We start from the raw sequence: 14,460 nt of genomic DNA on the forward strand, positions 1-14,460 counted from the left end.
AGAAAATACCTAATACTTCAGCAAATGAACTTGTTTCCCTTACTGTTTGTTGTGACACTTCTCTCAGAAGTCATCCACCATTTCGAGGCATTGACAGTCCTACTTAGTAGACACGCCAGCATGTCAGATTACAAAGTGGGGTCCATTTAATCCCAATGTTAAAGTGTTTTAACGTTTCGAGCCAGATGCTTTACGGCAGGGTACCGTATTGTCTTTTGTTGACGTTAAGTCTAACGCTCAATTTAAGATAAATGTAATGACATTTGAAAAACTAATTTAATTCTTCTGTATCCCCATTACAAAAGTCAACAGTTTTCACGATGAATGTCACATCATATTAGAAACAAATCGTACTATAAATCTCTACCCCAATCTGTAAGTTTTTATATTTTGTTTTCAAGTTGATGAAAAATGTCATGATACAATATCCTAGCTTAAACTACATTTCCCACCAGCTTTAAAATGGAAATAATTTATATTTTTAGAACATCCAACACTTTTTCGAAAACTAAAACATAAGGAACTATCAAATTCTTTAATTAAACGAAGTTATAACTATAATTATCTATTGAAATTCCTATAATTCGTCTTTATGTATAAGAACTGTAAGGGAGAAATTTTAAACGGAAACAATGTTACAACTACATTGATAATACAGTAATAAAATCAAACTTAATGCAAAACAAATGTTATTGTTACGTGTTTTCTAGTAAGAATTATTTAAATTTGTTTAAAATAACCATCTTTCTATCCCAGTAATATGGGGTTTAATAAAGTACATTTGTAAATATGTTGTTCCTATCGCTATCCGTTCTCTATAATGTTCTTATGCTCCAATGTTCGAGTTAAATGACAATGTGTTTCGAATTGTAATCACCAGATGGCAGGAACTCTGTTAACAGTTGGGACGTGGACAGCACTTTGGGTAATTACCTTTTTCTTTAACTACTAGACACCCAGGAGAATATCCAACACTTCCGCACCTAAAACAGAATGAAAATGATAATAAAACAAATAGAAAGTGACAACCAGTAAAGAGTACAAGACATTGAAGAATGAATTGAAAATGATAAAATACCGGAATCAACAGTTCTTATATTGGCTCATGACTCCAAAATATAAAAGTTGGTAAAACACTGATCTATAGAAGTTAAAGGAATTATTTTTCAACGTAATGAAAATTTGTTTAAAAGACGATTTTCAGAAGATGACTATTTTTTTAGAAAATAAAATAAAAATACGGAAAACGTCCTACGCTCTTAATTGGCGAGATATTTAAACCTAGACCTATTATTTATTTTTTTCCTGTAAATTGTTTGATGACAAGATAATGCATTGTGCCAACAAAAAAAAAAAAAACAATTAGAATTCAATGAGAAGATCTGTTTATGTGTTGAATGCTTTATGAAGTGGAAGGAATTAGAATTTGTTTTTGTTGTAAAGCGCAAAACTGCACAATGGCCACATACCATTAGTATCGAAACCCGGTTTTAGTGTTAGTCTTTAGGCTTACCGCCGAGCCACTGGAGGGGTGGATAATTCCATTCAAAACTAATTCTAAAGTAGATAGAACATATCAAACTGTAATCAAAATTTAATGTCAGTATTATTAAACAGGTGTATAGTTAGAGAAATCATGAAAGTGTTGAGACGTTGAATGGAAGTTTTTGGCTCTAATGGAAACAATGGCATTTTTGTTTTGTTTTTAATCTGTAATAAATGAATGAACATATTCGTAGCTTCATGCTAACTCATTCAGATCAATAAAGGTTTAATGAACGTCAAAGTTATAGTCATCTTAAAGTTTAAACACTGTGCCAAGTTAAGCTTATTTTTCAACCTTCTCACGCAATGTACAATGGAGTAATCTCCAACTTCGCCTCTGTATCTTATTTTTTTTACAGTAAATGTTTACTTATTGTTGCAAGCTTAACTAATTACTCAAAAAATATCCTCTTTTTTTAAGTTTAAGAAACATGACGTCATTATTTGAGTCTTAGACAGGGCCGCATTAACGGTGGCGCAGTTGGGCCAGGGCCCCAACCGGTGAGGATTCCTACTGATGATCCAGACCGTCAGTCTCTCTCTTTTGTCAATAAATCTTCATATTTTATTTATTCTATTCTTACTCAATACAGACTAGATCAATTTGACCAACCTCGTAACTACCATAATAAATCAAAATTACAATTTTTTTATTCTAGAATTATTCAAACTGTAGCAGAATACAACATTTCTTTACACTAAATGTTTTAAAACTTCTTAACCTTATACAACTGTTTATAATTAAGTTGCTTAGGCAAATAAATTATGAAGATGTAATTAAAGTGCTCTAAAGTACTGGCAGAATAAATATCAGTTATTCCAAAATTATCGGTGACTCGTGTCTCGCTAGTTAAGAACCAAAAGATTAGCCAGTCATTGCTGCACAAAAACGGTTTTTAACATTGTACTGAACTATGCTTTAATGAAACTAAGAAACATATTTCACTTGCCTTGTAATTACCCGCCAATTTTTAGATTAATGTGTGACGTTAAAGCAATTCGAAATATAGAACACTCACAATGAACTAGGAACATCGTGCATGAGTGTAGCTGTAGCACTATCCAGCGTTCCTCTAGCTAAGTTGGATGCTGTTGATTTAGTGCTCGAGCTTCAAAGTCTAGCTACAATTCTTCCAGAGACAACTGACGCTCTCGAAACTCTGCACTTAATCTACAAAAATAATTTAGTAGAAGTATACATCCCAGTGTGTGTTTTGCTCTCTGGATGTAACTTAAGCTCCAGTGACTGAGAGGAGTTTTTCTAAACTGAAATTAATCAAAACCAATCTGAAGTCGTCCGAGTCTCAGGAGCAACTGAAAGGATTGGCCTAAAATTAAATACTATTCAAAGGGCCCACTATTTCGTTGATAAAAGGTTGAATTTTCAAAAACTTGTCGAAATTTTTTTCACATTTTCATAAAGATATAAAAAGAACATGAAAGGAAGTATTTATATTTCTAACAAAATTTCCATTTTCGCGATAAAATTATGTATTAAAAAGTGGCCTACAATTAAAAATTGACATTGCAGAGGGTCCCGAATTTTGTCGCGGCGGTTCGACGAAGCAGCAGTCCTGCACAGAAAAATTGTTTCTGTAATTCTGATTATGACGAGATAAGTAAAGTTGTATGTTTAAATGCGAAATATCGATTTTGGCACTTGTTGCTTCAGCGTCACAAAATAATGTGATATACTTTATTGGGAACCGGGTGTAGCCCAGTGGTTAGTGTGCCGGACTTTGAACTCGAGTGTCTATGTTTCGTCTCCTGTTAGTGAGTGCGTTATAAGAGTGACAACCAGATCAAACAATTGGATTGGAGTAGCACAAGAATTAGGTATTGTTGACTAGCTACATCTCCTCTAGTCTGTAAGCTCAAAATTAGAAATGGCTAGCGCAGGTAGCTGTTATACGAATATCTGAAATAAACCAACAAGATAATTTTATTGGAGATCTGATGTTCTAACTCGATACGCTGCTAGCTTACCCATAACCAGATATGTATAGAAATCCTTCTAAATATACACAAGATAGCTTTTCACACTTTTTGTCGTCGTACCAGGTATCACCAACCATGTGAGGGACAGAAGTGTCGTCGATACACCGACCTAGAGAAAAAAAAAACATGGTGTAAAGGGTTGAGGAAAAATAAGTAGTATCTTTAGTAAAAACAAAAATCGCTTTCTTAAAGTTTATTTCATAAATTGCTCAGATTAGTATGTAACTAACCGGTTAAATTACAATTAACTGTTATATTTCGGCATAGTATACTTCTGTGGGAAGTTAGAAACCTGTTTTAATATCAGTACCTGAAGTAATCCAGAAGGCAGATTAATGCAAAACTCGAAACGAAGAACATACTTTTACAACGCCCAAGTTCAATTTAAATGACGAAAAACTGTGTAGTAGCAAACACTGCATAATGTAGTTTAAGTGTTAAAGTTAAAGGAAATTTACTTGTTACAATTAAAGGATGTTTGATTGTTGCAGTTAAATCATATGTAATTGTTCTACTTAAAGGTTTTTTGCTACAGTTTAAAGAAAGTTTAATTGTTACATTATTACAGCTAAAATGTTTAATTGTTACATTATTACAGCTAAAATCGACTCGTTGGAATGAAAATTAAAAAAAAACTCGTGTCATTACTTTAAGAGTACTTTACTTGTAATATTGAAATGTAACATTTAAACTATAACAAAAATCTATGATTTAACTGCAACAATAAAAGATCCTTTAATTGTAATAATCAAACATTATCTAACTCTAAGAAAAAACTGTAACAATCAAATATTATTTAACTATAATAATTTAACGTTATTTAACTGTAGCAGCAATCCTTTAATAAAGTGTAACAATTAAATGTTATTTAGCGTCACTTAATAACCGAACATCGTTTCACAATAACAATTATACATTATTTAGTTGTAACAAATGCAGCAATTAAACATTTTCAGCTGTAATAAATGTAACAATTAAACATTTTTAGCTGTAATAATGTAACAATTAAACTTTCTTTAGCTGTAATAAATGTAACAATTAAACTTTCTTTAGCTGTAATGAATGTAACAATTAAACCCCCCCAGTGGCACAGCGGTATGTCTGCGGACTTTCAACGTTAGAAACCTGGTTTCGATACCCGTGGTGGGCAGATCACATATAGCCCATTGTGTAGCTTTGTGCTTAACTTCGAAACAAACAAACAAATCCAACGCGTCAAGAGTAAAAAGGTCTATAGGACTGTTATAACAAAAAAACAAAACTAGCAAACATGATCATCTGTAGGTCGTTATTAGCGTAAAAAGCAACTTGTGATTTCAAGTATAAATATGTTAAAATGAAGTTGTAGTATTTCTAAATTTTAGAATGTGAGAAAAGAAAGTTTGAAACCATACATCGTTTTGAACTAGTGAAAAGATTCAGTTACACTGTTCGTAAAGTTATTCAAACTTGTTTATTTGCTGTTAAGCCGGCACAAGTGTATCCAGTGGACTAACTGTGTGCTGTGCTAATCGCAGGAACAGAATCCCGAATTTCAGCATTATAAACCTCCAAACTTACCACCAGGATCCATTTATTTTAAACTTTGTTTTTCGTTAATAAGAACAAATTAACCATACTTATAACTACAATGTTTGTTTTAAACACAAACAACTTACCTAATCCGATTCGTATCGGTTTTAAATACATGTAGCTGAATGCTGGTATCACAATGAAAAGTATGATAAAAGACACTTGAAACAAACCGGTTTGTTGTCCTTTCAACATCATACTGAATATGGCCCTAGTTTAAGAAATGTCGTTTACACGTCAGGTTTTGGTCACAAAGAGTTACTAAACGGTATAGTTCAAATTACATTTATGGTCTGAGATTACAATATATATATTCGATGTAATGGTTATATAAAATCTGTAGGGAGAATATCGTTCTCTGAGAACACGATATTGCGAGGGAAGAATCGCGGAGATTATTTTCTGTAGCTATAACCGCAAGATTCCTATAATGGTCAAAAATCAGGAGATGGTACAGTTTGAAGCTCGTGTTTGAACATCCGGTGCATTACTTCCGTCTTAAAACACTTCCTGTGTGGGCATGTGCACACCAAGACATTTCAGTGTCTCATGCTTACACCAAAACCTCCGTCCAGGCTCTGTTTACGTCCTGTAAATAATCATCTACACTCCATTCACAGTCTTTTGTTTGTGTGGGTGAAGCCATATTATGATGTGTATATAGGGTGTTAGGAAAATGCGTAGGTTAAAATAATCAATGAAAGATAAAAATATATATGTTCCTTTGGATATTACCCCCACCCCCGAGGAATGATATCAAGCTCAAGAAGTTTCTAAACATGTATAATTGTCTACTAAACGACGTGTTCCATATAAACTTGTGACAAATGTCCTACGCAGTTTTTGACTTAGTTTTAGATGTTTTACATATAAAAAAAAACTTGATCCTCTTTCCTATTTTTATTATTTTGTAAAAGTTTGTTTTATTTTGCAGGAGTAGTACATTAAAGCCAACTCTACTTTGTCTGTAAGGAAAGGTTCTAGGGTCTCATTTTGGGGTGAAAAAAGGGATGTTTTAGGGCTTCTGTTAAAATAAACGGCCTTCCGTGTCATTCGTCACATAATGAAATAACTCAGCAGAAATTGGCGGGAATTTACAGTCGAATTTTCCATTACTTAACATTGGATAACTTTGTACATTTTTTTGTGATTTTGACCGTTAGGAAACAAATAATAACATCTTTGTTGGAAATAAGATTTTAGCATATAGAGTCTTAATACGTTAATAGAAGTATTTGTCAGGTTTAAACTATGACGTTTCAAAAGTAGCATATGTTTGGTGTCAGGTGCTGTTGAGTAGCTTCCTTCCTCTTAATGTATCAGTTTGAAATTAAGGACGGCTATGGGCAAATAGCTCTTTGTGGAGCTTTGCGTGAAAAATTCTGAAACAAACGGAAACCTATCATCAGACAGTTAACTAGACTAATCGTCCCATTGCTGATAGCATCTATAGGTTTTTCATTGTACTGTGATACCAGTCGAAAATACATTAACTACATTTGGAGTAAGCATTATTATTGTTGGCAAGTGATAAAATACAACTTGTGTAAGAACAGACATATTTTCATGCTTTAATTAATCTATACGATTTATTATTATAATACTAATAATTACATTATTATATTTAAATATGTCTTTCTACTGTATTGCAGGTAATGAAGTTGAACAGATATAGAAATGAGTGAGGGTACAAACCCAAACATCATGATTGAAAAGAATATTACAGTTTTTTGCACAGTCTATATTCCTACGTATAAGAAATAAATGGTTCATGGTAATAAGGATGACATCAATGAATTTTCTGACAAGCTGTTTTGCTCTTAACAATTATAATTCACTCATTACTTGAAGCAATAAGGTTTTTAGAAAGCAACAAAAAATTATTCAACATCTGTTTATTTAAGAACCCACAATTCCATGTATGAAACATTTTTACATCAATTCCTGATTTATAACATTGTCAAAACATTTTCTTAACAAATATAAATGGAAATCTATCAAACACTAAAAAAAAACATTACTCCTAACAGTAATCTCTTTCATACAACAAAATGTTGCCTTCCTTAGCTACAGGTTGATATAATTAATTACATTAATGTACTTCATGTAAACACCATTCTTTTGCTTCTACATTTCGGGTAACATATTCTACATTCACTGGACTTTAGTAAAGACCGGACAGAAAACGATACTTTTACAATAATCTGTGACATGGTTTCATATATTGTGATTAGACACACACAGTGTTTACAGATAAGAGTAGTAGTAGTAATGCTCATTTCAATAAGTACCAGTAAAAAAATTCACTTTTAGAAACACTTTCATTTACAATATATGACCCTAATAGAAACACAAACACTGGGAACAAGTACAATGACAAAAGATACAGTAGAAACAAAGCTAGCCACATTTTATGACCTGCAAGACAACCTCCAACTTCAATTGTTTTTGTTTCATTTGGAAAACAAACAGAAAATCATGTTTTGGATCATTTTTATTTTACCCAATTACACTACAAAATCCTCACAATCACAACTGTTTTGAGCAAGGACTCTTAAAAAAATGAATTACATCCTGCTAAAGTTTGCACCACACAGACAGCTGTTTTAAAAAGTGTACTGCTCAAATATTTTTATTTCATTTATATATTTATTCCTCTTTGTTTTTTTCTTCAGGGTGTTCTTTGTCTGACTTTTCTCCATCTTTTAGACTTTGGTCTTGACTAGTTTCCTCATCATCTGAATAGTCAGTTGGTTCTTCACCAGACCTTAATAATCTTCCAACATAGTGGTATTTTTCTAGAAAACAAAAACAGTTATCAACTGTAATTCTGTGGCTCAATTATACATTTTTACAAATATATTTCTACAGACAGAGAAGTTAGTGCAGTAAAAGTAAACATACATCCTGCTGATCTAAATAAACAATATTACCTTCCAGTACACCCTGTGGATCTGAGTAAACAATAATACCTTCCAGTACATCCTGTGGATCTGAGTAAACAATATTACCTTCCAGTACGTCCTGTGGATCTGAGTACACAATATTACCTTCCAGTACATCCTGTGGATCTGAGTAAACAATAATACCTTCCAGTACATCCTGTGGATCTGAGTAAACAATAATACCTTCCAGTACATCCTGTGGATCTGAGTAAACAATATTACCTTCCAGTACATCCTGCTGATCTGAGTAACAATATTACCTTCCAGTACATCCTGTGGATCTGAGTAAACAATAATACCTTCCAGTACATCCTGCTGATTTGAGTTAACAATATTACCTTCCAGTACATCCTGTGGATCTGAGTAAAGAATATTACCTTCCAGTACATCCTGTGGATCTGAGTAATTTCTCAATTATTTTCAATAGGTTGCTATTGATTAGTAATTACTAATACAATGAATAAAATTAGGAATTTTCATCACTAATAAAAGAATTGGAATAAACCTTCAAATCCTGTACATAAATTGAATAAACAGTATGCTGTACAGTGTACACCTATACTATTAATATGATTCCCAATAGACACACTTTGTACGAAGTGCTCATGCAGAAAGAATAGGTGTTAAAGTGCTTCATGCCATATAATGCATTACCTTTAAATTGCATCTCCCATTCCCTTACACTTTCCATCTGCATGGTATTCAAGTCTGAAAGATCATCATATTCGTCATTAGCTGCTTCTACCGAGAAAGTGGCTAATCCTCTGGAAGCATCTCGACCAGCAAAAGCATAATATGGACCACCTGTAAAAATTACACACCAATTAATTATCACATTCTAGCTGTTAGCAACACAAAACTTGATAACTAACTATTTAATCATTGTTAGAAAATTATGTAAAATAAGACCTCTTTCTTTGATTTCTTTTAATCTGGATCACCTTTACATTTAAGAAATACAGTCACACACACTCTGAAAAACAAAACTGTGTTAGGTGGATCCATGAGGCTTTAAATTATCAATTGTCAAGAGTTTTCCTAAAACACCAAAAGAGTTTTAGGCTTAACATATATCTCAAGTTCATTTGTTTCTGTTTATCACCATACTTTGAAATAAACACAAGATCAAATTTGAAACTGATAAATGCAAGAGCACTTAATGTACTTGTTAAATTACAATCAAACAAAGAACTTGATAACATAATGCCAAATCCTCAAGTCTTGCTTTGTTTTGGCTAAAGAAGTTTTTCTTCACTGTCACAATTTAACGGTTACTTGTATGTTTAACTGTTTTGCAAACTTAAAAAGGAAACTGTTGCTCTAATATTAATTAGTTAAATTTAACTGGTATCAGTTGAATGTGTGCCTTTAAGGTTCTTACACACTGACCTACAGGGTCTTTTAACCACAAAATCTTTTATTTTTGTCAAAGTAAATAATTGTTCTTAACTTTGTTTAATGCAAATTGGAGTTTATTACAAGACATATCTATTAATCTAAATAAAATAATGACCTATATATATCCAGAATATATCTATTGACTTAAAATATTTTGCTATTACAGCTTCATCAGGAACTACTGTTAACCCACCAGTGTGCTAATTCAGCTAGAGTTTCTACTGGATTAGCACACTTATAGATTATCAATAACTCCTAACAAAGCTTTACTAGTAAACTATTGAGCCAATAAAGATATATTCTACAGTTATAAGTCATTATTTTATTTACAAGTAAATAACTACTTTATCATATGGCAGAGCAACAGATGAACTACAAAAACTAAGGTAATCTGAAAGTAACAATCATCTGAACTTCATATTTTAGCTTGACTCCCAGATGGTTTAGAAACACAATCACTTAAAATTGTAATTAAGATGGAAATGAAGCCCTCACCATAAAGTTAGCCAAACATCCACCTCGTCTTAATTTTTGCAACTAATCTTTTAATATATACATGAGAGAGAGAGAGAGAAATAACTTTCTTCCTGAGGATCAAAAGTGCTAAATAATGATAGTTACTGTTGACGCCTGTACCTATTCATGACACGTATCTTGCCACGATTACTTGAAGTTATTTCTAGATAGTTCCTTAATGTAAAATGGCTCCCTGGCTACTTATAAAGTGCCACCCTTGATAAATGGTGCAAAATTTAAAGATTTTTTCCACACAGAGTGGCAGGTCTGTAAATGTCCTAAGAAGCTGGATGGTGTCATTTGTTTGGTATGTGTCAAAGCTATGGCCACACCACTTATCAGGAGCCATTTGCACACAAGTTATTGAACTATGCCAGTTTTATTTGTAATTCAGGGAAATCAACATTATAAGTAGTATCTCTTGAAGCAGAGTTCATGTTTTGTTTTGTTTTTTCTATTAATTCACAATTACAAAGAGCGTGCCCACCCTGTATCCCATATTTGCAATATATGAAAAAGGATTGAATAGGGAACCTTAAATCTCATAGGTTAAGTACATAAGGTAATTCAGACTACATTACAATTATTTTCCACAAATCCTCAGTTATGTTAATGATGCTGTTTAGCTGGATAAATGACATTTAACTATGTTACGTGTAAGGTTATGTATAAGGGTTATCATAATAGAAATTACAAATATAAAAATAGATAGTTAACTTAATTATGTGGCTGAGGAAAAGGATTTTCAACTAAGGGTTAGTACAACTCATAAAATTTGGATCATGGTTCTACTGCAAACAGTAAAGCTAAAAGAGTTGAGTACAAGCCTAACTATAAAGAGGCAATGGTTCTATTGTACCAAGCTTCTAGTTAAGCCTCATTTGGAGTGTTATGTGTAATTTTGTTCCCCTTATCTTAAGAAAGACATTGGGTTATTGGAGGGGGTTTGGAGAATGGCTACCAGGGAGGGAGGGGTTGTTGAGATCTTTTGACTTGTTCTTTTGAAAAAAAAAAAGGTCAACACTGATATAACTGAAGTATTGAAACTTATTACAGAAATTTATAAAATTGATACATCAGATTTTTCCATGTTGAAGTCTAAGAACAGTGAGATAAAATATCATAAATTTAAGATTTTGAAAGGTCAAACACCTCCAGTTGAAAGCAGTTATTTCTCCAGTACGGAGGTAAGTCTGTGGATCAGAAGGTAAAGTATGCAATTTTACAAGAGTTTAAGCAAAGGGTTGATGAACATTTGGCGGATTAGGGCTGGATTTTGAAATTATTTTTCTGTTTTTTTTAGAGAGATTTGGAGTTCCATAATTTACATCTCTTTTTATGACTTTTGTATTTAAAGAGTCTACTCATTAGACTAGGAACTTGTTCATTTATTATACAAATAACTTAAAACCTCTCAATTTAAGAACTTCTAAACCTTGACTTAGAGAATGAGTAATGATAACTTAAGAGACTGATTTATCTTGAAGCTCAATGAAATGATCTCAATAAAACTTTTGTACTGGAAAAATATATAGTAATCACCATTCTTGCTTATAAATATATAATTTGTGATAATATAATCACTATTATTGTCACTGTAGCTCATTAATATTCCAACATTTGCACTACTACTCAGTACCTGGTATTTAGTATTTGAAAGATCATTCCTCGCTGCCAGGTATCTAGCCACTATGTTTCATATTTTGGTCTTTTACACATCATACATATGGTTACTTTAACAAAACACAGATAAAACAAAGAATAAAATTAACATAAGTAAATATTCACATTTTAAAAAATATTTGCTGTGTGATACTGGCTTCAAAGTCCTATTTTAAGAATTCAAACTTTAAAGCATATATAATAATTCCTTTAATAAAATTTAACACGCACTAACAAATTTTTGTTGTTGTTGTTGTTTTCTGTCTAGTATTGTTCAAGTTTTTATTGTATATTCTTTCTATGGTACAACTACAATTAACAATTATTAAGTTACAAATACAACTTAATTATAAGTAGCTTGAACTTGAAGAACTAACACATAAATATACACCGCATGAAGCCATAGAAAAAAAAAATAAAATTCACCTGGTCCATAAAATCGTTTCCCTTTGGTTACGTCAAATATTTTCCCATTTACAGCAACACATATTCTGCCATCAGAGTCCATTCCATTGTAATTTTTCAGCTCTTCGAGTGTCATGTCTCTTTTTTTCAATGGTGGGAGTTCTACTTCTTTGGATTTTGGTGTTGGTGACGGAGTTCGTTCTTTAGCAAAAAATATCTTGTATATCAGAAAACCGCATATTGTTAAAAGAATTAGATTGAGAGGGTTAAGAAAAATTTCATTTATAACCTGGCTAATAATAGAAGCCGGTTCAGGAACTTCAGTATAACTTTCCGCTTGTTCTACCATTTTTATTTCAGAAGACTAAGCTCTCGCCATTTCTCGCTTATAAACGAGAATATATTTAATAAACATGAAGCAAAATAAAAGTGTTATTTAACAACGATATTGATATGGTTTTAAAGTGTACATAAAAGAGGTTGACGCTGTTTTGAAAATTTCTTAAATATTGGTAAATAAGTAGAAAAAATAGTTTTCAGATGATGGAGTTTGTTTGGTATATTTGTTTTTTAAAGCAAATCTTCATTGGGCTACCTCATGTGTTCACCGCGAGGAATCGAACCCTGGAATTTAAAGTTGTAAGTCCGTACACTTATCGTTGTCCAAGGGGAGATGATAGGGTTAATCATACTATTAATGAAAACCTCAAATATAGATACTTAGTAGTCATATAAAGATTGAAGAAGCCATGAAAGTTTACATTTCCATAACTTGTGTAGAATATATCTTTATTCAGGTAATATTTTCTAAATTTTGTGCAAGCATTCTTTTTAACCGAATGTCGAAAATAAATAAACATGTACTAGTCCTTTTTCTTAGGTACAGTTTGCATATGCTAACTAGTAAAAAATCTTATTATTGTTACGTATCTGCTCTTTTGTTAATTTCCGGTATAAATTCTTTCCGTGGAACTTCAGCGATACAAGTCCTTTCTTAATTAAAACTAGTTTATTCTTTCTCGATACAACTTTGTAATACATAGAATTTCCACAGTCACTTTAAACTTAACAACCTTTATAACACACGCTATAAATTACAGTGGTTCACACACTTTACTTACTGTGCCTACTGTTCGCTTGACTCAATTATCTATATCTTCAATCTATCTATCGCTGGCTTTATTTGCCGGGCTTATATACTAAGAAAAAGAGGCGTCTGGCAAACACTCGGACATTCGCGAGGTTCATCGATAAGTCATGATCCTTCTAGAAACTCCAGCGCGCATGCTTACAGCGTCGCGTGACTTCCGCTGTCGTAACATTATTTTGGCCCTGTGTCTGACAATCCTGGGGAGAGGCAAGCTCATGTCAAAGGGAGGCTCAGGAGCTTGACATACCATTGCTTTAATACGTGTTGGTTACTCAATTAATATCCAAACATTTTTGAAAGTTCTATTTTCTTTCAGTTACGTTTGGACATAGAAAATCAATCCAGTAAACAGTGTTACTAACTCTAATTGCACACGGGACCATGAGGCATGTTCTATTATAGGGGAAGATAAATATTACTTCACATTATGATAGGAAGTTGTCTTTTCGGTCTGCGAAATAATTTATAGCCAGCAGCCTACACGCCCCTACGCTTATACCCGTATGGGTGTAGATCATGTGTATGAGGAGCATGGAATGAGCAACCTGACTTTATTATTGTATTTAAGGCCAAGCTCTACCTTGTTAAACAGATTAAAATTTAGATTTTACATGTAAAAGGATTAGATTAGAATTGCTAAAATCCGAGGCTTACTATAGATTTTCATTAGAAGCAGATTCTTAGACTTAATGTGTTACTTGTTTTAACACTGGGTTTACATTTTACTTTTGTTTTGTCATTAGTGTGATTACATGGGTGTCTCACACAGGTCTTGTGGGCGAAACATTAAATGTTCTCTTACCCATCTTTTGCTAGTTCAGCACGTCTACAAATACACTTACCCATTGTTTTGATTTGTGTTTGGATAAAAAGATCGCTGCTTTATACATGTTATATGCCGACTCTGTCTTTTGACGGAATTAGAAGCCTTTTGGGAGAATACAATGGCTTTTCCCCAAATGTGCACACTCTCACAGTTAGGTTGTAGAGAAGTTGAAAGTAGGCTACTGTTAGCACCATAATGTAATTATGATAAAACTGGAAACTGCCAATGTTTTAAGGCAAAAGAAGATGTGGACTTTTCCTTGAAGGTTTTAAGCAAATTGTTGGTTAGAATGGATGGACACAAGATTAGGCAATGCAATAGCTTGGCACTCTCGCATTCGATGCCTTGCATGAAGAGCAACTCGATTACTGGGACAAAGTTGTCAATGATTTGCGCTGAAAGTTTGGCCCTGTCGAGAATTGATTAATCTACAAGATTAAATT

The 14,460-nt window shown here is 32.7% G+C and overlaps 2 protein-coding genes across 2 annotated transcripts; both read right to left on the reverse strand.

The window, feature by feature from the left end:
- Positions 1–257: 257 nt before the first annotated feature.
- LOC106463569 (toxin-like protein 14) lies at positions 258–5,616 on the reverse strand. The gene is made up of 3 exons (XM_013923618.2): positions 5,202–5,616; positions 3,532–3,652; positions 258–983 (listed from the first exon to the last, which is right to left on the reverse strand). Exons 1-3 carry the CDS (start codon positions 5,311–5,313, stop codon positions 896–898), a joined length of 321 nt encoding a protein of 106 aa, XP_013779072.1. The 5' UTR covers positions 5,314–5,616; the 3' UTR covers positions 258–895.
- A 1,379-nt stretch (positions 5,617–6,995) lies between these two features.
- LOC106463570 (membrane-associated progesterone receptor component 1-like) lies at positions 6,996–12,428 on the reverse strand. Its single transcript, XM_013923619.2, has 3 exons — positions 12,063–12,428; positions 8,715–8,864; positions 6,996–7,913 (listed from the first exon to the last, which is right to left on the reverse strand). The coding sequence occupies exons 1-3, from the start codon at positions 12,388–12,390 to the stop codon at positions 7,765–7,767; spliced, it is 627 nt and encodes a 208-aa protein (XP_013779073.1). The 5' UTR covers positions 12,391–12,428; the 3' UTR covers positions 6,996–7,764.
- Positions 12,429–14,460: the final 2,032 nt, after the last annotated feature.

The sequence above is a fragment of the Limulus polyphemus genome, unplaced genomic scaffold, assembly GCF_000517525.1.
Source record: "Limulus polyphemus unplaced genomic scaffold, Limulus_polyphemus-2.1.2 Scaffold1438, whole genome shotgun sequence".
NCBI lineage: Eukaryota > Metazoa > Arthropoda > Merostomata > Xiphosura > Limulidae > Limulus > Limulus polyphemus.